The 25,841-nt window shown below is 35.4% G+C and overlaps 2 protein-coding genes across 2 annotated transcripts in view; one reads left to right on the forward strand and one right to left on the reverse strand.

The window, feature by feature from the left end:
• LOC138714644 (synaptotagmin-5-like) overlaps nucleotides 1–25,841 on the reverse strand; it is a 117,107-nt gene that overhangs the window by 3,571 nt on the left and 87,695 nt on the right. The window contains exons 7-8 of the mRNA XM_069846693.1: nucleotides 15,521–15,673; nucleotides 4,118–4,238 (exon numbers count right to left, since the gene is read on the reverse strand). Of these exons, the coding sequence (XP_069702794.1) occupies nucleotides 4,118–4,238; nucleotides 15,521–15,673 (274 nt within the window). The remainder of the gene's footprint in view (nucleotides 1–4,117; nucleotides 4,239–15,520; nucleotides 15,674–25,841) is intronic.
• Nucleotides 15,602–25,841, forward strand: part of snsl (snustorr snarlik) — a 154,719-nt gene continuing 144,479 nt past the window's right edge. The window contains exon 1 of the mRNA XM_069846695.1: nucleotides 15,602–15,739. The gene's annotated coding sequence lies outside the window, so the exon portion shown is untranslated. The remainder of the gene's footprint in view (nucleotides 15,740–25,841) is intronic.

The raw sequence follows: 25,841 nt of genomic DNA on the forward strand, positions 1-25,841 counted from the left end.
GGTCAGTTTCTATCTGATCCTTTTCCAATTCACTGCGGGCTAAAGCAGGGAGATGCACTATCACCTTTACTTTTTAACTTCGCTTTAGAATATGCCATTAGGAAAGTTCAGGATAACAGGCAGGGTTTGGAATTGAACGGGCTACATCAGCTTCTTGTCTATGCAGATGACGTGAATATGTTAGGAGAAAATACACAAACGGTTAGGGAAAACACGGAAATTTTACTTGAAGCAAGTAAAGCGATCGGTTTGGAAGTAAATCCCGAAAAGACAAAGTATATGATTATGTCTCGTGACGGGAATATTGTACGAAATGGAAATATAAATATTGGAGATTTATCCTTCGAAGAGGTGGAAAAATTCAAATATCTTGGAGCAACAGTAACAAATATAAATGACACTCGGGAGGAAATTAAAAGCAGAATAAATATGGGAAATGCGTGTTATTATTCGGTTGAGAAGCTCTTATCATCCAGTCTGCTGTCCAAAAATCTGAAAGTTAGAATTTATAAAACAGTTATATTACCGGTTATTCTATATGGCTGTGAAACTTGGACTCTCACTCTGAGAGAGGAACATAGGTTAAGGGTGTTTGAGAATAAGGTGCTTAGGAAAATATTTGGGGCTAAGCGGGATGAAGTTACAGGAGAATGGAGAAAGTTACACAACACAGAACTGCACGCATTGTATTCTTCACCTGACATAATTAGGAACTTGAAATCCAGACGTTTGAGATGGGCAGGGCATGTAGCACGTATGGGCGAATCCAGAAATGCATATAGAGTGTTAGTTGGGAGACCGGAGGGAAAAAGACCTTTAGGGAGGCCGAGACGTAGATGGGAGGATAATATTAAAATGGATTTGAGGGAGGTGGGGTATGATGATAGAGACTGGCTTAATCTTGCACAGGATAGGGACCGATGGCGGGCTTATGTGAGGGCGGCAATGAACCTTCGGGTTCCTTAAAAGCCATTTGTAAGTAAGTAAGTAAGTAAGGGACGCCGAGACGTAGATGGGAAGATAATATTAAAATGGATTTGAGGGAGGTGGGATATGACGATAGAGAATGGATTAATCTTGCTCAGGATAGGGACCAATGGCGGGCTTATGTGAGGGCGGCAATGAACCTCCGGGTTCCTTAAAAGCCAGTAAATAATAATAATAATAATAATAATAATAATAATAATAATAATAATAATAATAATAATAATAATGCGTAATTAACAATAACAATGTCTTACTTATTGACCACATCTCATCTTTATGTTACGAGGTGTTTTCCTAAATGGTTCAATAAATTATGAAATAGTATATTTTCCTCCTGGACTTCTCGCATATAATGTTGGTAATTAGGACAAGTATGATCTAATATTCCATGACCTCGGCACTAGAATGAGGTGGTGTGGTCGGCATCACGCTCTGACCGCCTTTTACCCCCGGGAAGGACCCGGTGCTCAATTTTATAGGAGGCTGAGTGAACATCGGGGCCGTTCTGAAAGTTTGGCAATGAGAAAAAATCCTGTCACTACCTGGGATCGAACCCCGGACCTTCCAGTCCGTAGCCAGCTGCTCTACCAACTGAGCTAGTGAATTCATGGCATGTTACGGGGATACCTTTACCTTTTTTATGATCTAATATTAAAATTTATTTTGTCTGGCAACACGAAATTCATTGCTTTAACGAAACACTTCACGATTCACGAGACCTAACCTAAAATGTAGTTTAATCACGTGAAACGATTAGTACAAATTCCGGATCTTTATAAATATCTCTTAGTTCCCTGTTGTTCAAAATTCTCCATATGTTATTTTCTTGAATGGGACCAAAAACCTTCCTCAAGATTTTGTTCTCAAAAGTAAAAAGGGATTTTGTTGTTGTTTTTTTTTTCTTTTTTTGTTAATATCCAAGTTTCACAGCAATATACGAGAGTTGGTACGATTATAGTTTCATAGTATCTTAATTCTGATAATCTAGAAAGGAGTTTGGAACTAAGCAATTTATGAAGGGAGTAGTAACACTTATTTGCCGTAACGACTCTATGTTCAATTTCTTTCCCAAATAAGCCTGTTTCATTAATTATACTTCCTAAGTATTTAAATTCAGTAACTTTTTGAAACTCCCAATCATCTATTATAAGTGACCCTCTATTATTTGAGGTACGTGACATATTCATGTATTTAGTTTTGTAAGAATTAATTTTTAACCCTGTTATTCTTGTTTCTTCTACTGACAAAATTCTGGAGGCAGTAAATAAAAAATTAAAAGTTGGAGGGATTTTCTGTGATTTATCCAAGGCATTTGACTGTATAAATCATAAAATGCTGCTAGATAAATTAGATTATTATGGAATTAAAGGTGTTGCGCACCAATGGTTTCACTCATATCTCATAGATAGGGAACAGAAAGTTGAAATCAATACAACTATGAAATCTACATCGACATGGGGAACTATTAATAATGGAATTCCTCAAGGATCAATATTAGGTCCCCTACTTTTTCTAGTGTTTATAAATGATCTTGCCCCCCTTATAAAAGATGTAGGTCATCCCATATTATTTGCAGATGACACAAGTATAGTAATTACAGCCAATAACTCCAACACATTCCAATCTTCAACAGAGGAAATTCTCTTCAAAATATGTGACTGGTTCTCAGTCAATAAATTAGTATTAAATTGTAACAAAACTAACATAATGCAATTTAAATCCTGTCCAAATTCAACGTCGCAAATTTCTAGCGCAATAATTAATAATAGATCCCTATTAGAAACAACAACAACCAAATTTCTTGGCTTAAAAATCGATAATGTGTTAAATTGGAAAAATCATATTAAAGAAATTACCCCCAAACTAAATTCAGCTTGTTTTGCTATTAAATCTATGCAAAAGATAGTAAATATCAATACCTTAAAAACAATATACTTTGCATACTTCCATTCGGTAATGAGTTTTGGAATAATATTCTGGGGAAATTCCACAGATAGTAACAATATATTTCTATTACAAAAAAGAGTAATTAGAATAATAGTAGGTGCCAAATCTAGGGAATCGTGTAGGACTATTTTAAAAAACTACAAATAATTCCCATGGCTTGTCAGTATATCTTTTCATTAATAGTGTTCCTCGTATGTAATCGTGAAAACTTTGTAACTAATTCAACAGTTCATAGCATAAATACACGTCAAAAAAATGACTTTCATACTCCATCGGCAAGTCTATCGTGCTATCAAAAAGGAGTGCGTTATATGGCAGTAAAAATTTTTAATAGCCTCCCTATCGATAAAAAAAATGAAACTCAAAACATAAAATTATTTAGGGTCAAATTAAAGAAGTACCTAATTTCTCACGCCTTCTATTCTGTAGGTGAATTCATGACATTCAATAACACTTCATGAAATTGATACTAAAACTATGTGTTGTACTAGTAGACTATATTGTAAATCTCTTCTGTATATATTTCATCTAGACTGTGACTATAAATTAAGATTTTATAATAGTATTAAGTTTTTTGACTTGTTCCATATTCTAGCTGTAAGCATGTATGAATACCATGGAATGTTAATAAGTACAATACAATACAATACAATACAATACAAAGAGTCTAAAAAGTTTCTTAATATTAATACTGATATTAATTAATTTATTATTAGTATGTTCAAATTTCACTAGCTCAGAAATCTAGTCAATTTTAATTTCGTGAAACTGCAACACCGACATCATCTATCTCAGCTGCCAACATAACAATTACAAAATCACTACCATTTGGAGTATTTATCAGTATCGAAATTCGAAACGACGTTGGCAAAAGAAAATTCAATCTGGAAACTAGAAAATCACCACAATCCACTGGTATATGTAGTAATGGGGGGGGGGGGAAACATGGTTAGGTTTCACCCTTAGGGTATGAAGTAAACTGACCCGGACGGACTATAGACGTAAACACAAGAATCCGGAGCATGCTGGGACAGACCGCAGCGTGAACTGTTGACCCGCAACTTGCTCTCCATATGATCGACGTACACTTAACTTGAATTCAAGTTACCCGCACGCAGGACTCTACTAATCACGAACGTCATGTATTTTGATGGGCATTGCTAGGCCTGCAGATTTAACTCACTGAAATCGGCTATGGACTCCACGATGTCCAGGTACTTGAGATTGTTGGCTTTGATGACGCTGATAGAGATCCTCTGCGCCGTAGGAAGGTAGCTCACTCCGAACAAAATGTCTCCCACCTCCTGCAAAAATAAACAGTTTCTTGAATATCATTTTATGTTTCATAATTTTACGAATTTAAAACAATTCAATTCCTTTACCAGATTACCAGTGATATTCCTGTTTTTAGTACGCAGATAACAGAGAGAGTTTGGAATTGAACGGGTTACATCAGCTGCTTGTCTATGAGGATGACGTGAATATGTTAGGAGGAAATCCACAAACGATTAGGGAAAACACGGGAATTTTACTTGAAGCCAGTAAAGAGATAGGTTTGGAAGTAAATCCCGAAAAGACAAAGTATATGATTATGTCTCGTGACGAGAATATTGTACAAAATAGAAATATAAAAATTGGAAATTTATATTTTGAAGAGGTGAAGAAGTTCAAATATCTTGGAGCAACAGTAACAAATATAAATGATACTCGGGAGGAAATTAAACACAGAATAAATATGGGAAATGCCTGTTATTATTCGGTTGAGAAGCTTTTATCATCCAGTCTGCTGTCGAAAAATCTGAAAGTTAGAATTTATAAAACAGTTATATTACCGGTTGTTCATTATGGTTGTGAAACTTGGACTCCCACTTTGAGAGAGGAACAGAGATTAAGGGTGTTTGAGAATAAGGTGCTTAGGAAAATATTAGGGGCTAAGAGGGATGAAGTTACAGGAGAATGGAGAAAGTTACACAACACAGAACTGCACGCATTGTATTCTTCACCTGACATAATTAGGAACATTAAATCCAGACGTTTGAGATTGGCAGGGCATGTAGCACGTATGGGCGAATCCAGAAATGCATATAGAGTGTTAGTTGGGAGGCTGGAGGGAAAAAGACCTTTAGGGAGGCCGAGAAGTAGATGGGAAGATAATATTAAAATGGATTTGAGGGAGGTGGGATATGATGATAGAGAATGGATTAATCTTGCTCAGGATAGGGACCAATGACGGGCTTATGTGAGGGCTGCAATGAACCTCCGGGTTCCTTAAAAGCCAGTAAGTAAGTAAGTATATTTCTAGAACTACCGTTCGAAAGACGTACTATGCAGCTAAATAAACAGCTACTTGTAAACGTTTCGTCTTTTGTCTTGTTTTACCTTCTTTGATAGCGCCTTACAAGTTAATGTGTTGTAGAGTAGGGTACTAGTCTATACTTGGAACAACACTAGACATTAGAGTTGAACAACGATCGAGAAAGCAAGAGTAACAGCATCCGCAAAACCGAAAACCTGCACGACAGTATTGCATACGTCGTTGGCTGCTTAATTTATTTTTTATTTATTTATTTATTTATTTATTTATTTATTTATTTTATTTATTTATTTTATTTAACCTGGTAGAGATAAGGCCATCAGGCCTTCTCTTCCCCTCTACCAGGGGATTACAACTACAATATTAAGAATACAATTACAATTATAATCACAATTAATATTAAATTTACAAATACAATAAAAATCAAAGTACTAAAAGATTAACTGATTAATAAAAGCTAGACAGTTTATTGTAAAAGTTAAGAAGAGAGAAACATTTTTTTTATTAATTAAGTAAAAATTAAACCTACTCTACGCAGTAAGAAAATGCTTAATAAGCTTGCTTTTGAACGCTACTAAATTCCGACAGTCTCTGTGATGTCACTGGGTAGGGTATTCCACAAGCGCGAGAGCGAGATTATGTATGATGATGAATACGATGATGTTTTAATTGTTGGTATGGCTAGTATGCGGCTATTTTGCGTGCGTGTGAAGAGATTATGATATGATGACAGGTAACTGAAACGGGAGGCAAGGTGGGTAGGTGTAGAGGTGTGAAGGACTTGGAAAAGGAGAACAAGAGAATGAAAATTTCTACGTTCGTTAGGCCTTAGCCAGTTTAGAGTTTGGTTAGGTACAGCTTACAGCAGTAAATTTTTGGAAATATTTAACAATTTTTTCCTCCATTACTGTATCTTTTAAAATAATGAAAATTAGTATGTGTAAAACACTGTCCTTCTGCTATAAGAAAAAAAAATACTTTTACGATTTAAAAAAATTATTTACATTTTTTTTTTTTTTTTTCAAAATTCAGTTCACTGTGCAGTGATGATGCGTTTCCCACTTAACTCAAAAACTAACCAACATTCTGTGATGACATTTTTTGTGTGTATTTATGCATGTCATATCTACAATATGGTGCAAGATCACTTGTCTACCTTTGATAGATTGTCTGATAAAAAATAAATTCATTTTAAAAAATGGTCAAATATCAGAATTTTCTATTACACAAAATAAAAAAAAATATTATTTATTAAGGAATATAGTTTAAACAGCATGATATTGTAAACATGAGTTTCAGCAATAAAATAAAAGAGAGAGAACATGAAAAAGTTAACAAGTTTACGAGTTATGAGGGAAACACTTCATCACTGGACAGTGAACTGCCAACATTTTGAATTTTGAAAAAAACATCTGAGTAATGAATTGTTTTGTAGGAGTAAAGATGTGGGATGGAGCGCCATCTTGCATGAAGATTATGTTTTCCATAACGTGATTCCTCAGTCTAGGGATGACGAAGTTCTGTAACATGCTGTAGTAGCGCTTCCCGTTTACTGTAACAGTCTGTCTTATTCCATTATTGTCCTCACCTGTAGAGTAACAGTTAGCGCGTCTGGCCGGGAAACCAGGTGCCCGGGTTCAATTCCCGGTCGGGACAAGTTACCTGGTTGAAGTTTTTCCGGGGTTTTCCCTCAACCCAATATGAGCAAATGCTGGGTAACCTTTCGGTGCTGGACCCCGGACTCATTTCACCGGGATTATCACCTTCATCTCATTCAGATGCTAAATAACCTAATATGTTGATAAAGCGTCGTAAAATAACCTACTAAAAATAATGGTGGAATTAACACGCGTAATTGAAGTTCGTTTTCCGACCAAAGTCATCAGTAGGCACTTTCCAACAATGTGGTCTTCGCGATCTCCAGATTTCAATCTGGCCGACTTTTGGTTGTGAGGTTATCTCAAAGAACGAGTTTTCCTGACACATCCAACAACCCTACTGCAACTGAAAGATGCCATCTCGCAAGAAATTGCCAATATTCCAAGACATTATCTGCAAAATGCTGTACATGGTGTCGCAGACAGAATGTTGTACGTTGAACAAGAGAACGGCGGACATCTTCCCAATGTTTTGTAAACCCCGTTGTTTTTCTAACACTGTGATTTTTTTCCCTATCTCAAATATTATAATATTTATAGCGGTTAAATGTTTGAACTGACTTTTGAAATGCCCTATACTTCAGGAATTCGTTTTTCCTCTCACACTTCCTCATACTTGTGGACTGCACCTCTACTCCAAATTATCTTCGTTCCCGGTTTAACTACTTATCCTCCAGTCACAATCTAAACACCAGGTCACAGGGGAGCCAAATCCTAGCAATTCCTGCCCATAGAACATCCCACTATTCATCCTCTTTTACTGTCTCAGTTCCCCATGAATGGAATTCTCTACCTCAGAAGATTAGGGGCTGCCAGACAATAACCACTTTCAAGAAAAGGCTAAACGATTTCTTACGGCCGCAGTCAAATTGAAATTATACTTGTGATCGAGCTTAATAATTTAATTTAATTTAGATATGACTATCATTACTATTATTATTACTATTATTATTATTATTATTATTATTATTATTATTATTATTACGTAATTATTTTATTGGTGTTGTGAAGACGAAAAGAATTGTCATTGTATTATATTAATTATGTATTACATTGTCTTGTATTTGTAGTATTGTATTCCTTTGAATTGTATTGTATTGTATTGTATTGTATTGTATTGTATTAATTATGTTATATTCATAGCAATGTAGTAATTTTTTATCATACTGGTTGAGTGGAAGAGAAGGCCAAATGGCCTTAACTCTGCCAGTTAAAATAAACCATTATTATTATTATTATTATTATTATTGTTATTATTATTATTATTATGAGTATGTGAATAATAACTAACATCCCTGATAGACTTTTGGAGCACTTATATTTGTAACATTTTATTAATGGTACCGGTATGTTTTTGAGTGATATTTCTGCTTCTTAAATATATGCCCTTTATTTTTAGTAAAATTATTCTGTTTCACACGCATCATTTTCAAATAAATTGACTTAGGTCAGTGGTGGGCAAAATGAACGCAACCCACAAGACAGGATTTAAATGGAAACTACATAGTATGGGAGGGGTTGCACTCTACAGTGCAGTGACGGATTTACAGACAGTTGCGTCACTACTCTCCTACCTACCATATGCAATTAAAATAGTCCATTCACGTGATATTTAATTAATCATTTTTCAAAGCAATTTCTTCGAAATTGGGATTTACAGTAGCCTATATCTGTGCATGCAATTTTCAGTTGCGCAAGGAGATGAGCATCGCTTAAGCGGGATCTGTGGCTGGACTTTATAAATTTCTTATTAGAAAACAGCTGCTCGCATTGTTAGGTTGATGAATACATACCGTCATTTCCCATAACTATGGTCCTGGAACACAACTATGGTCCACGATACAACCATTCAAAGATCATTGTAGAAGTAACATAGACCGTTCGTAGATAGCTGCAGTGACTTGAATTCAAACTACAGTACAGCAAGAATGTAGATAAACGAGGTACTACGTCATGGAGTACAAAATTTGAATAGTTGTATCGTGGACAATAGTTATGTTCCAGGACCATAGTTATGGGAAATGACGATGCTCATTATTTTTTTAAGCAAACTGTCTAAGCAGTGGATATGTAGTACTGGATATCTCTTAAAAAAATTTTAGCCCCCAATAGACCTTCACATTCTGCTTTCAAGAAGCCATCATTCTGCAAATCCAGTACCTCTAACTGCAATTCTGGGATAACATTTTCAATTTAAACAAGAAAAGGAGTGGCAAAAATATTGAAATCTTTCTCGATCCTCTGAAAATCACTGAATCTGTGTTCTTTGAACTCGTACAACAGGTGATCTATTTTAAGAATGTACATATTTAAGTTCGCGTCCTGAATATTTGTAACTGATCCTAAACATGAGAAATGAAAGAACCGCCTTTCTTGTAAGTGTGATATCCTCTCGATTCATATGATTCTGCGAAAGACATTGTATCACTAATGAAGCTCCGAAGTATAGTAATCCAGTATAATCCGCCACGTACACGCGCAGTATTTGCATGGAGTGGGGGAAGGGGAAGGTAGGGGGTATGTTTGATGCTTCGCTGAGGTCTGACGTCACTGCGGCAATGCCGCAGGAATGCCCGCCATTGACTTAGGTAAAGAATTTGAAAAAAAAATCTTTCCAGTAGGTTAGGAATAATCTCTGTACAACATAAACAATCAGGCAGACAGATGGCATGCTAAAAACCACTTTTTTGTGTAAGGAATGCAGAAGACGTGTCTTTCCATGAACCTCGCAAAATTAATTTGATATTTAGGTAATTTTTCACTATTTACATTTCATATAAGTAGGGAGATAAAAGATCTTATAAAGATAAGCAGAACAATCCATATAGAGAAATGATAGCAGGGGAATGCAATGAGCCATAAGGTTCTGCTGAAATTAATGTCAGGGATGATAATATCCATTTTCTGCATTATATTTAATCTTATCTATCAGGTACGATATTAAATTCCAATCAATTTGCTATAAAGTAAAACGAAACTTAAGGACAAAAAAAGACGCAATCACGACTTATATATCACAGGACTTTCTGGGTCCGAAGACATGTTTTGTTACTGAAATCAACAAATCTGAATTATTTCAATAAATATACTGAATAAACATGTCTCTTTGGTCAGCAGAACATCAGACATTCACTATTGAAAAAATTTTTAGAAGTGGAGATTCAGTGATAACAACACAGCGATTATTCAGGCGGCATTTCAACGTTGCAAGACATGGAAGAGTTCCGGATCGCAACACAATCGATAACTGGATTGAGAAATTATGAACGGCAGCTTCTGCAAGAGGTGACAAACCTGCAGGCAAGGCTCGAACTGTGCTACACCGGAGAATATCCCGCACCAAACTGTCACCTTCTGGCTATGAAGTGGTTTCATACGAGGATTCTGAGAGCTCCGGTATCGCATGTTGTGTTTATTTATTTAAATTCCATTTTTGAGATGAAGTCACTGTCCAATGATTCTTGCACTGCTTCAATTTTGTACGGATTGTAATTTAAGTGCAATAGCCGACGAAGATAATTCTGATTCGTTGATTTCAGTAACAAAATATAAATCGTTGTTATGTAAACCTGAAAAAATTAATACTCTAACCTTAAATGACATACCTTCACCAATGTTATGCCATGCCTAGCTTCAATCTACCCCAACTATCTGATGGATATTACCAAAGCTCGGAACTTGGGGACTTGTGTGTCGTGCGCGTGAGTAAGGTTACAGGTACAGCGTACACAAAGCTCACGCTGCAAGAGCTCAGGGACAGTCGTATGTACTAAGAAAGTGGTCACATCGGATGGCAAGAAGACGAACGAATAAACTGTGTCACGTCGAAGCCAATGACATTAAGAGAATTATAGGTAAATGGTCTGTCTGAGGAATGAGAAAATACGTGTTATTCGAATGAGTGTTATGGAAGTTTGAAAACACATTTCTTAAATTTTAGGTAGAGAATTTCGTGGAGGAATTCTGAGGAGATACATTATTTTCTTCTAATGCATAGTTTATATTTTGTAAGTTGTGCCACACATAAACTAGAGCTGGAAACGGGTATTCATTGAAAGACATTGCAGTCCTTTAAATTGATGGAAAATTTGTCCATAGCCATGGATCAAGTCGTAGAGGGACTTTCCCTAGTAGTGATACACTAATTGAAAACTATTTGCGAGAAAAATTTAGGATACACTTATCTTTCTCAGATACGAGATCTGCTGAAAATCGAACAGGAAACAGTGACAGTGAAAATATTCAGTATTTTATTTAGGCCCAAGACTTTATAATAAAATTTCAAACCATTTTCCAAATTTGAAATTTTTTAAAATTGAATCTTTTAAAAAATAAATTTGTAAAATTATCCATGATATATAATAGTAACAATTGTACTTTTTTTATCGTTTATTTCTATCGACTATATTCATGTTTTATTGAATATCACTAGCTTCTGTCAGATTGTCAATTTATATTAAATGTGTATTTTTCTCTCGTTTTCTCTTTCTTCTTTATTCTTGCTCTTGTGTTGTATTTATTGGTTTGAATTAAGTTACTTACTGTATTTAGTAAAGTGTCCTTGTAAATTTTATGTTATATTATTGACTATGACCACACCGTACACGAGCCTGGCTCTTACGGTAGTGGCTAGAAACACTTTTATTTTATAAATGCAATTTGTATTCACTAGGTAGCTAGTTAAAATAAATAAAATTAAAAAATTTAAGATTGCTCCCGTCATTTCATGTGACGTGGAAATAAGTTTCCTTCGTTTCAAATCATGTTTAACTAACAGACGAAGAATTTATGGGTTCGAAAATATTCGAATGTATGTAGTCATACACTGTAATAAAATGTACAGAGCAGAACTGTAAATTTTGATGTATTTTGCATGTTTATTTATATATATATGCTATAAAATTACGTGTTTCAACCTACCATAATATTATCAATATGTTGTTCCTGCCAGGAACCACTTCTATAGCAGACCTGACAGTACCTCTGTGCTGGAAGCGAGAGTTTGTTGACATTGAAGTCCGGTCGCTTAGCCACGTTCAAAGACACAAGTCCCCAAGTTCCGAGCTTTGGATATTACGTAAGTCAAAATCATGAGTTCATTCTACCCCACCTTGTATTTTGCATTCCTCCTGAGACACCTTATACAGGGACATCACTTTATTTTTACCAACATTTTTAACATTAACCTGGCTATACTCGGAAAAACTGTTGCCCCCTTCCATTACAGGAGTTTGATGTTACTAGTGCAATATGTAAACAAATCATTTTACTAGGTATAGGAGGAGAGAAAAGTAGTGTATCCATTTATGTTGTACGGAAATACGATATTGCGATTTTCAGTTTGATCATCACTTTTACGGAATTTATCAAAATACAGTAGAGTAGTAACATTTTTTTTTCAAAAACTCAACTTTTCAGGCGGCTATGTTCGTTATGTAATGTCTACTTTATTTAGCATATTAATTATTGATGTTATCATACAATATAGAGAGTGCATTTAAATTGAGGGGGTCATAAGTAAAGGGCTGTAAGTGCACTTAAGTTACTTTTGAGAAAATGGGGTTTAAATATTTAAGCTTTTGTAAAATCGGTGAAATTTTTTATTTAAATTTTAATGTGTGATGCGATTAAAATATCCCTTTGCCACTAAAATTTTAGATACTTTTGCTTACACTGGATGCACTTAACTCATGTTATTACAAATGTCACTAGCATTCCTTTGCTTCTAGCCACTTCAATTAAAAAAAAAGCTAATCTGAATTTTTAAACAAGTTGCTGAAAATGGTTGCCGTTCATTACAATGCAGGCTTCAATTCAGTACGCATATTATTAAAAACATTTTGAAGCATATTCTCTGAAATTGAATTTATCGTTTCTTGAATATAATTTTTAGTACGATATTATTAATATAGGTTCTTTCTTCTATAGAAAACGCAATCATATTTATGAAACACACTATACACTGCAGTGTTTACTTCACTGCTTGAAGACTTCGAATGCAACAGCGGCCGTAAGTTTGTGTGTCTGACGGGAGCAAGGACATTAGTGAAGGGGTGAGAGTGAAGTACATTCAGAAATGCAGGTACAATAAAAATGCAAGTAAAAATAAAATGATGTCCCTGTACATTACTATTAAGAAAGGGAATGGGATGAAGAAAATTTTCAAAAGATAGAGAGAGAGAGAGAAAATTTTCCGAACATCTGAGAACGAGATGGAGAAGCTACAATATACAACAATCTAACCACTTAAAACACAGAGTGAACCGCTCGAATGTACCCAATTTCAATTGTATGTGACTGGTGAACGGTTGAAGATAGAACCTTACGGTAACGTTATTATGAAAGGAAAACTCAACAAGTTTCGAATCCTGTCGGTAGATGGTGCGAAGACACGGTTTCTTTTCGTAGATTGTATCGATTGTCGAAATGGCGACACCGCAGATGAAAGCGCAAACTGTGTTGTGATATTCGAAGTTGAAAACAAGTGTTTAAGTTCAAAGGGAGGATCGGCGAGTGTTTAACCATGATGCCCCAACTACTAAAAGCATTAAGAAGTGGCACGATACATTTTTAGCTACAGGATCGGTGTTGAAGAAGCATGAATTGTGGTCGTAGAACATCCGATGAAATGGTTGCAAATGTTCAAGCCGCGTATAAGCGAAGCCCGCGGAAGTCATTAAGAAGAGCTTCGCTGGAACTTCAAGTACCAAAATCAACATTGCAACGAATTGTCCACAAACGTCTCACACTGTACGCATACAAAGTGCAGTGAATGCAACGTCTGGAGCCGTATGACAAACCCAAACGAGTGGAATTCGACAATACGATGCTAGACCGTCTCGGCGCTGATCCATGTCCAAGATTTTCTTCTCGGACGAGGCTACGTTCCATGTGTCAGGTAAAGTAAACCGACATAATGTGCGGATCTGGGGATCGCAGAATCCTCACGCTATACAAGAGCACGTTCGTGACGGTCCCAAGTTAAATGTGTGGTGCAGTTTGTCACAGCAGCAGGTCATTGGACGTTCGTACGACTTTAGACAATGTGTTCCCTGGCCGTTGGATTGGTATGCGAGGACCGATCGCTTGGCCCCCGAGATCTCCGGATTTAACACCGCTCGATTTCTTTCTCTGGGGCTACGTCAAAGACAAAGTGTACGCCACCCCAGTCAGAGACCTTCGTGATCTTCGGGAGCGCATCATAGAGGCTATTGAAAGAATTCCAGAAGACATGCTCCAACGTGCTTGGCAAGAAATCGTTTTTCGCCTCGATATCGTCACAGTGACAGCTGGAGCTCACGTAGAGATATGGTGATGTGCATATCGAAACTTGTTGAGTTTTCCTTTCATGTAAACGTTACTGTAGGTTTCTATCTTCAACCATTTACCAGTCACATACAGGGACATCATTTTATTTTTACTAACATTTTTTTTAATATTAACCTGTCTATACCTTTAGAGAACCGGAAACACCGCTTGCTCCCCCCTCCAAAACTGGAGTTCGATGATACTGGCGTAAAACACAAATCACTCTACTAGGTACAGGATGGAAGAAAAGTAGTTCATCCATTTACGTAAACTAGGAAATATCGCGATTTTGAGTTCGATAATTTTCATTAGGTTTTTCTTTAATTAAAGTACAATACTGTATTAAGAATAAGTGTTTTTACTCACGAAGTGAGTTATCCATGCGAACGTATTCATTATGCAGTGTATACTGTCTACAGCACATTAGCGTACAATATAGAGAATGAAGTTAAATTGAAAAATAATCATAATATGAATATTTAAACACAATTTTGAAAATGGTGGCCGTTCATTTCAATACAGGCTTCAGTTCTTTTGTGCATATTATCGCACTATAGACTATTGCATCTAATTCCAATTGCCAGTTTCGTCCTTCGTACTAGTAACTCATGTTGAAATAATTCTGTACCTACTCTACGTACTGTGAATTCAATCTTCACTTCTGCCCGACCGAAAATATAAAATTACTCAGACATGCTATCTACTGTCCGTCCAAGTGGTTATGCCGCAGGATTGTAGAAAGGGAGGAAATCACGTGACAGTTAATTACTTAACGAGGCCCTTTTATTTAAGTTAAATTAAACAGCTGTATAATATTACGTAAACGTCCAATTCGTAAGAGAAATTAATGTTTTCAGAAAAGAGTTAAGACAGCCCAGCTTTTACAGAGGGGCGAGCAGAAGCAGGTGGGGGAAATCGGGATGCGACGTAGGCAAACGGACAGTACCTGTGCGAAAATATGATTCAATATTGAAAGCTCTTTCGTCACTGGAAAACGCGAACGTATTTCTGGAACGTACTATACTCAGTAACTCAGTACTGTTTACTATCTGCGGTCTTGGTTCTGTGTGGAGTTGGAACTTCCTTAGTAGAAGTGGTGGGAGTGAAGTACATTCAAAAACTCAGGTACAATAAAAATTGAAGTAAAAATAAAATGATGTCCCTGTAGAATTGAAATTAGGTACATTCGAGCGATCCACTGTGTAGTGTCAGATTATGTTATCATATGAGAATATTTCAAGCTCTCTCTGAAGCATTCACTTAATGGCAACTCAATATTGAGGGGGAATAAGGAATTGCCACTCACCCTGTTTGTCTTGATCAACTTGCAGGTGATGCTGAGAGCGTCCTCCGCGCTGGTGAGGCCCTTGATGTCCCTCAGCGCCAGGTTCACTTCGCACAGCTCGGTGGCGCTGCAGTACTTGTCTTGGTCGTACGCCGTCACTTTCAGCGACCACTCCTGCGACACAACGAAAATGAGCAACCTCACGGAAAACACTGAGCCTGGAAGTACATCCATTCTGCCGTGAGTTTTTCAAGTAAATTTCTTCCCCTTTGGATATTTTCGCACATAGCGTAACTACAGTATGGTTTCATAGGATTATTAGGAAGTTTGGGGCAGTCTATTTCCTATAGCAATAACTAATAAATATTTTTTGTCGATTTGCCGACAAATTTAATTCCATTACTTCAATTACTATATGTATTTTCACATATAAGTAACAAGACTGACTGTAGTAACTTTCGAGGAATATCACTTTTGTTGACGTCGTACATAATTTTGTCGAATATTCTTTTGAGAAGATTAACTCCAAATGTAGATGAAATTATTGGGGATCATCAGTGTGGTTTTAGGCGTAATAGATCGACTATTGATCAGATTTTTTGTATTCGACAGATATTGGAGAAAAAATGGGAGTAGCTATAAGGGTACAGTACATCAGTTATTCATAGATTTCAAAAAGGCGTATGACTCGGTTAAGAGAGAAGTTTTATTTAATATTCTTATTGAATTTGGTATTCCCAAGAAAATAGTTCAATTAATTAAAATGTGTCTTAGTGAAACTTACAGCAGAGTCCGTATAGGCCAGTTTCTGTCTGATGATTTTCCAACTTACTGCGGGATAAAGCAGGGATATACACTATCACCTTTACTTTTTAACTTTGCTCTACAATATGCCATTAGGAAAGTTAAGGATAACACAGAGGGTTTGGAATTGAACGGGTTACATCAGCTTCTTGTCTATGCGGATAACGTGAATATGTTAGGAGAAAATCCACAAACAATTAGGGAAAACGCGGAAATTCTAGTTGAAGCAAGTAAAGCGATAGGGTTGGAAGTAAATCCCGGAAAGACTAAGTATATGATTATGTCTCGTGACCAGAATATTGTACGAAATGGAACTATAAAAATTGGAGATTTATCCTTCGAAGACGTAGAAAAATTCAAATATCATGGAGCAACAGTAACAAATATAAATGACACTCGGGAGGAAATTAAACGCAGACTAAATTTGGGAAATGCGTGTTATTATTTGGTTGAGAAGCTTTTGTCATCTAGTCTTCTGTCAAAAAATCTGAAAGTTAGAATTTATAATACAGTTATATTACCGGCTGTTCTGTATGGTTGTGAAACTTGGACTCTCACTTTGAGAGAGGAACAGAGGTTAAGGGTGTTTGAGAATAAGGTTCTTAGAAAAATATTTGGGGCTAAGAGGGATGAAGTTACAGGAGAATGGAGAAAGTTAAACAACGCAGAGCTGCACGCATTGTATACTTCACCTGACATAATTAGGAACATAAAATCCAGACGTTTGAGATGAGCAGGGCATGTAGCACGTATGGCCGAATCCAGAAATGCATATAGAGTGTTAGTTGGGAGGCCGGAGGGGAAAAAGACCTTTGAGGAGGCCGAGACGTAGATGGGAAGATAATATTAAAATGGATTTGAGGGAGGTGGGATTTGATGGTAGAGACTGGATTAATCTTGCTCAGGATAGGGACCGATGGCGGACTTATGTGAGGGCGGCAATGAACCTCCGGTTTCCTTAAAAAGCCAGTAAGTAAGTAAGTAATTTTCACATTTTATACCGTTATGTGCTCACGTGTCCTACATGCAACTTGAGGGCGGACTTGGTGACCTTGGTACTCCATTAAACTTGAAAACGGACAATGCCACTACACTTGCTGACATTGTAGAGTGCAATATTTTCGCTGTTAGCATAATCCTAAAATAAACACGGACACGTGGCTGTCATGCCCGTGATTGGCTCCTAGTAGAAACACTCACATGATGCAGGAAAATATATTGTATTTTCTCGATTAAGCCACGTGCCTCACTTTTGAAAGACAAAAAGAAAAAAAAATTAAACAAATGCTAATTACAAAAAAGTAAAACCTTCAACAAATATATTCACGACAAATTAAGAACAATATTTGGCTGATGGGTCTACTAACACTTCTGTGTATAAAACCAGAAGAGTTTCTTCCACGAAGATCTGGTGGTTGCTAGGCGTTAGAAATGACATTCTCTGAAACTATCGAATCTATTTAAATAACATTTTTACAGTGTTTTTAGCAGCCCATGTTCTACAAACTATACCTACAGGTTTATGAATATCACACACATTACATAAGAAAAAAAAAAAAATATATATATATATATTTATGTCTTTCTCGTATTAGATTTTACCTTACCCAGTTAACATGTTTCGGCCTGTTATTGGCCTTCTTCACAACTGGTTGTTGCTGGTCTTGGCGCATTTTATTCCACAGTAAACAAAATAAAATACAAGACCAGCAACTACCAGCTCTGACGAAGGTCAATAACAGGCCGAAACATGTTAACTAGGTAAGGTAAAATCTAACACAAGAGAAAGACATATAATACATATTCCGAAGTTATACAGTGTTAAAGTTGTGTAATCAAGATGTAAAAATATATAATTACAAGCATTGAAAAAAGTGGCAAAAATTCTTAATCGAAGTTTGATATTTTTCTGTTTCACCAGTGTGAAATATTTATCTAAATTGTGCTTTAGAATTTACAATATACATTACCTCATAACTTAAAAAAACACAAGGAATATGAATGAAGATTGTAGCAAGTAGCACTTAAAATCTAAGATACATTTAGCGAAGTAGGAAAACAGGTTTTATCAGTCAGGGCCTTTCTTTTACGCTTGTATAAGAAACTAATTAGTTGTTTTTCATACCGCTGAATTCAGAATGATTTGTTGTGTAACCATGGTAATTTTTATTCCACTCTGATCATCAAAGACTAGAAATACTACACTTTGCACTGAAATACTTCAATCGTACGGAAACGCTACCCACTTTTCTTAAGAACAGTAAACACGATTTACTTTGTTTTTCGATTGTCGTAGACATATAAGTAAAGATGACGCATGATGTCTTCAGTTTCATCTGTTAATAAATTAGCTCTTCTCGACGACGTGATTCAGGAACGCCAAGTATTACTGCCATTTTATTCTAATAAACTGTGTATAGTTTTTATACAAGACTTTACAGAGTTAGAACAAAAAACGTTACTAATAAAATAAACCATGCATAAGCGATGGATGTATAAACAGTGTGTAACTATACATGGGAATTACTTTTCCAGTAGGTACATACACGAAATTCCTTGTTTAAGTGTTGTACATGGAAAAAAATGGCCGCCTCTCTAACAGCTGTTCGTATCGATTGTCATTTTATTATGATGGTTGTCTTGTAACCACAGAATAACAAATCAAAGAGCACAGAATAATTAGAAAAATATTGCTGTAGCTGTACTCTTTGATTAAAATATAGCGTGGTAATCGATCATGTCCAGTTGTACTATCGATACTTATAGCGGCACACTATCGAATACTATCGGATGTAATAGAGAATCTAAGTTACTCTGTTGCCTTTCGTAATAAGATAATGACGAAACTATGGCGTAGCTGTGTAACAGTTGTACTGTTATCCTCTTCAGTCACGAGACAAATTTATAGTAAAAAAAATGTTAAAATATTATTTATTGGATAATTGGCGATACAAAGACAAACATTAACCAATCAAAATTTGTATCATGACCTCAATTCTTGTTTTATGCTACGTATCATATGTGATACCTTGGGATTCTATGGGAACTTAATTTGGTATCCATTGAGTTTCATTTATTTTACAAACATGCATACAATTGCAAATCAAGATTTTCAGGTATAACTCCCTGTAAAGTTGATTTGAATAATTTCGAGGGAAAAATTGTTCCGGAGCCGGGTATCGAACCCGGGACCGGAACAATTTTTCCCTCGAAATTATTCATGCATACAATTGCATACAAATAATGAAATGAAAGTATCTGTATTCCAGCAGCAACAGTACGCTTAGAAATAATGACAAATATAATACTCTCATTAAATACTTACATTATATAGAAAATATATTTCTTTCTTGGAAGAAAAAGATGATCTATAACGATGTCCTGTACCAGGAACTACACTACCGGTAAAAAAATTTGAAGTAGTCTATAATAACAACAACAGAGTAACAGCAACAACACTGCGTGACATATATATATATATATATATATATATATATATATATATATATATATATATATACAGGGTGCGTCAGAAAGAACGGATGGATTTCACATGGCAAGAAAATTGTAAAGATTCATCAAATCAAAAATTTATTGTTATCAACATATTCACCAATACATGCAGTTTATTTATGGAAAACAACATTATCCATATGATGTCCTTGGCTTTCAATACAGGCATCGAGGCGTTTTCTGATGTTCGCCATCACTTTCACAGTCATAGCTGGTGCAATTGCCACGATTTCTTCGCGAATCGCTGTCTTCAGTTCGTCCTGTGTATGTGATCGATGTTTACAAACTTACGCCTTCAAATGGTCCCAAAGAAAGAAGTCGCAGGGCGCAAGATCTTACCGTAGCCTCGGACAATCTCAGTGCAATAGAATTTCGTCCAGATGATTTCTTCTTTAATGTTGAACCTGTCATACGAAATGAAGCCACCCACCGCAAAATTGTATTCCGAGTTGGAATCCTAGCGTGACATCCGATGTCGAAATGAGTCCTGAGTGGCGATCACAGACGCTTCATTTTTCAAAAATGTCTCTACGATGAAAGCACGTTGTACACCAGACCAACACCATATTCTCAACTGAAACTGCATTCTATGGCTGACCCAACAGTCGTGGTCCCCCTCACTATATCTCTCTCCTCGTTGCGTATCGATAGTTTGAAATCCATCCGTTCTTTCTGACGCACCCTTATATATATATATATATATATATATATATATATATATATATATATATATATATATATACACGAGTAGTGACAGACATAGACGAACCCCGTCCTAAACCAAAGCCTATAACGTTTCAAGGTACGCCCACGATTATTTACTAAACTGTCCATCTATTGGAGTATTATACAATACACGGGTACAGTGATCAAATCTGATTGGCAGTTCCACACAGCCCCTATTAAAAGCATTGACTTAGTATAAGAATTGTTTCTGCCCACAATTTTTTACTAAACTGTCCATCTATTGGAGTATTATACAATACACGGGTACAGTGATCAAATCTGATTGGCAGTTCCACACAGCCCCTATTAAAAGCATTGACTTAGTATACGAATTGTTTCTCCCCACAATTTTTTACTAAACTGTCCATCTATTGGAGTATTATGCAATACACGGGTAGAGTGATCAAATCTGATTGGCAGTTCCACACAGCCTCTATTAAAAGCATTGACTTAGTATACGAATTTTTTCTGCCCACAATTTTTTACTAAACTGTCCATCTGTTGGAGTTAATACAATATACGGCTACAGTGATCAAATTTGATTGGCAGTTCCACACAGCCTCTATTAAAAAAGCATTGACTTAGTATAAGAATTGTTTCTGCCCACAATTTTTTACTAAACTGTCCATCTGTTGGAGTTAATACAATATACGGCTACAGTGATCAAATTTGATTGGCAGTTCCACACAGCCTCTATTAAAAAAGCATTGACTTAGTATAAGAATTGTTTCTGCCAACAATTTTTTACTAAACTGTCCATCTGTTGGAGTTAATACAATATACGGCTACAGTGATCAAATTTGATTGGCAGTTCCACACAGCCCCTATTAAAAAAGCATTGACTTAGTATAAGAATTGTTTCTGCCCACAATTTTTTACTAAACTGTCCATCTATTGGAGTATTATGCAATACACGGGTAGAGTGATCAAATCTGATTGGCAGTTCCACACAGCCTCTATTAAAAGCATTGACTTAGTATACGAATTTTTTCTGCCCACAATTTTTTACTAAACTGTCCATCTATTGGAGTATTATGCAATACACGGGCACAGTGATCAAATCTGATTGGCAGCTTTACACACTCCCTTTTACAGACATGGACTTGTACGAATTGTTTTTGCCCACAATTTTTTACTAAACTATCCATCTATTGGAGTATTACGCAATACAGGGCACAGTGATCAAATCTGATTGGCAGCTTTACACACTCCCTATTAAAGACATGGACTTGTACGAATTGTTTCTGCCCACAATTTTTTACTAAACTATCCATCTATTGGAGTATTATGCAATACAGGGTACAGTGATAAAATCTGATTGGCAGCTTTACACACTCCCTATTAAAGACATGGACTTGTACGAATTGTTTCTACCCACAATTTTTTACTAAACTATCCATCTATTGGAGTATTATGCAATACAGGGTACAGTGATCAAATCTGATTGGCAGCTTTACACACTCCCTTTTACAGACATGGACTTGTACGAATTGTTTCTACCCACAATTTTTTACTAAACTATCCATCTATTGGAGTATTATGCAATACAGGGTACAGTGATCAAATCTGATTGGCAGCTTTACACACTCCCTATTAAAGACATGGACTTGTACGAATTGTTTCTACCCACAATTTTTTACTAAACTATCCATCTATTGGAGTATTATGCAATACAGGGTACAGTGATCAAATCTGATTGGCAGCTTTACACACTCCCTTTTACAGACATGGACTTGTACGAATTGTTTCTCCCCACAATTTTTTACTAAACTGTCCATCTATTGGAGTATTATGCAATACAGGGTACAGTGATCAAATCTGATTGGCAGCTTTACACACTCCCTTTTACAGACATGGACTTGTACGAATTGTTTCTCCCCACAATTTTTTACTAAACTGTCCATCTATTGGAGTATTATGCAATACAGGGTACAGTGATCAAATCTGATTGGCAGCTTTACACACTCCCTTTTACAGACATGGACTTGTACGAATTGTTTCTCCCCACAATTTTTTACTAAACTATCCATCTATTGGAGTATTATGCAATACAGGGTACAGTGATCAAATCTGATTGGCAGCTTTACACACTCCCTATTAAAGACATGGACTTGTACGAATTGTTTCTACCCACAATTTTTTACTAAACTATCCATCTATTGGAGTATTATGCAATACAGGGTACAGTGATCAAATCTGATTGGCAGCTTTACACACTCCCTATTAAAGACATGGACTTGTACGAATTGTTTCTACCCACAATTTTTTACTAAACTATCCATCTATTGGAGTATTATGCAATACAGGGTACAGTGATCAAATCTGATTGGCAGCTTTACACACTCCCTTTTACAGACATGGACTTGTACGAATTGTTTCTGCCCACAATTTTTTACTAAACTGTCCATCTATTGGAGTATTATCCAATAAACGGGCACAGTATTTTTTTTTACCAGCACTTATAGTCTTCTACTAGTTCCACACCGAATTCAGTCGATGACATAGAAATGGACGTATTGTCAAACTACTTTAGTAGAACTAGTTTGTCGTCATTTCTCACCACTTGCTCCTAACTACCCCTAACTTTACTCTTCGTATCAGTGTCACTTTTTAGTGAAGCGTATTATATTGTAAAGAATATTTTGATTATATGAAAATAATGCGAGAATGAAATAACACCTAACAGATTTATACAATTTTATTTATTCTACTTATTATAGAAAACTATAGTAATGTGATTTATGAAAAATCATACTAGTGACTAAAGATATCGCCAATGTAGTGTTGTACGCCTGTATGAGAACCCAAACAATGTTTCTATTATTATTACGTGAATAGGTAATGTGTAAGAATGTGTCAACAGTTAAGGCTCATTCACAATGAAAATTAAACATAACGTAAGCGTTAACTTAAGAATATAAACGTTACGGTAAAATCAAGACGTCATACCACCATTCACGATGGGAACATAGGCCTAAACATAACCGCAAACATACTTGGTAACCATGGAAACATAACAACGACGCCATTTCCTCATATTCTGTCGTATATTTCAGCGCTCCACGATTGTGTTCTGTTTGCAAATCACGTAAGCATAAGCATGAAAGTTTGGAGTTTGCAAACTATAGAAGAAACTCGAATGATAACCAAAAGCGCAGATGGTATAGAATAAGATACCTCAGGCCACGGATCTATATAAGCGCATAATGAATGACATGAATAAATTTCTAAGCTATCATATATGGTACCGAAGGACAGACGAGGTTATACACGAAGTATGTAGTGATTATTATAAGGAATTTACACACGATTTATAAACGAGCTATTCATTGTGTAAGTATAAGACAGTTAAACGTCTGTATAAGTTTTTATCAGTAAGGCCGTAAATGTAATCATTTATCAGAAGTATCTTGCAAAAGCTGCTTAATCTGGTCTCTATTGAAGATTTTAGAATTCTTGAGTTTATAAAACCATTCCTTCTCTTTAAAAACGCGATTAATCTTGAATATTTATTTATTGCAATATTATCTTTGACTTAAGGGCGACTCTACTGAAAATCATGAACATTTTCCAAACATTTTTATCGGCTATTTTACTTCTTTAGAATGTATATTTTCATACCCCAAATGGACTTAGTTCAATTCTGATCACAAATATGTTTATTTTTTTAATTAAGGGTGTAAGGGGGCGTGGTATTTGAAGATCTGTCAAAATTATTTTTTCATCAAAGAATTCTTTTTTATCAATTTCTGAATACAAATCTAGTAACTTTCTGTTATAAAGTTGGCTCCCTGAAGTTACTAGATGAAAGAAGCGTAGGAGAATTTTAATAGGTATGTGTAACATAAATATTAATTTTACTCTCAAATCCATTTTTCTAGATTCAACACCAACAATTTTATGCCAAATATTAATCAATCTGGATGAAATTTTTACTGCCAGTATTTATGACGTAACAGCATGTTTCAATGAATTTATTTTGTAATAATTGCTACTACTTTATTTTATTATTTTTTTCATGAATTATAGAAAAATAACATTTTCAAAATTCCAAAAAAAAAAAAAAAATACAGAGCGAATAAATTAGATATTTAATAAAATTAATATCTAGAAATGTTTCTCTATTTCTTGTAAATGTAACGAAAAAAAGTAAGCTTAAAAATTGAGAGTTTCGACTAAAAACGTGGGTTTGAAAATATTTTTAAAAATATATAACATAAAAAATTTAAGCCAAACCATTTGGAAGTTCAAAATTTGAATTTTGTTAGTCCTTTACATAGTAAATATTCTCGCAAAATTTGGTTGAAAAAAAATGGTTAGGAAAGAAGTTGTCATTTCTAGTGGAGTGTCACCTTGAAGTGTTGATATTGACCTCGCCTCTGGACGTCAGGGACTGCCGGACTTTATCACAATTCAAAATTAAATTGGAAAATTTTGTCTTATTGAATGCTTTTTAGGTATTGCTAGAAGTGTTGATTTGTGTTTTTCTTTCTTTTTTTTTTTTTTTTCTTTTTACTCTAGATTAAAATTGCAAGTTTCTTGTTTATGTTAGTTAATTAGTTAGGATAGAATTAATTATGATACTTAATCACTCATTTAAAGTTTGTGTGACTGCAACCTGCGTAAATTTTTGTGTGGCTTTACTTTGTTTATAGTGTATTTGTTTCCTTTTTATTTCTATTATTGTATTTGTATTTCTGGTGGTGTGAAAGAGAAGGCCTGATGGCCTTAACTACATCAGAATAAATAAATAAATAAATAAATAAATCAATGAATGAATGAATGAATGAATATTATGCCCATAAAGAAAGAAGTTGCTTTTTTGATTTCAGTATTTCGGTAAAATAGGCCAAGATTACGGACTCGATGTACTTAGAGTGAACATTTTTCTTCTTGCACCATTCCACAAAATCGGTAAAGGATTTTGTGCGAGATCGTGCGTATTTGCTTGGTTTCCGCACAAAACCAATCCGCGGAAAGTCTAAAATTCCACATTCAGTATTCCCAACCTAACACACATAACAATTTCCCTCTTCTTACCGCTTATGTGACATATTGATTTTACTGCTTTAGGCTTTTAACATATTATTTTTAGAGACGTTCAATATAGTAATAATTATAAATTAGAAACTTACCACTGCAATTTCACCTAAATTGCACTGTTAATTATTGTTTTTAAATATTTGCAAAAATTAAGTAAACTCTACAACTCCACTAAAGTTATTGCATTCGTGATGCAAGTAACATTAAGGAAGCCGTGAAAAAATCAACAAGATTCCAGATGCCGATGTTATTACTG

This window comes from Periplaneta americana, chromosome 15, assembly GCF_040183065.1.
Source record: "Periplaneta americana isolate PAMFEO1 chromosome 15, P.americana_PAMFEO1_priV1, whole genome shotgun sequence".
Lineage (NCBI taxonomy): Eukaryota > Metazoa > Arthropoda > Insecta > Blattodea > Blattidae > Periplaneta > Periplaneta americana.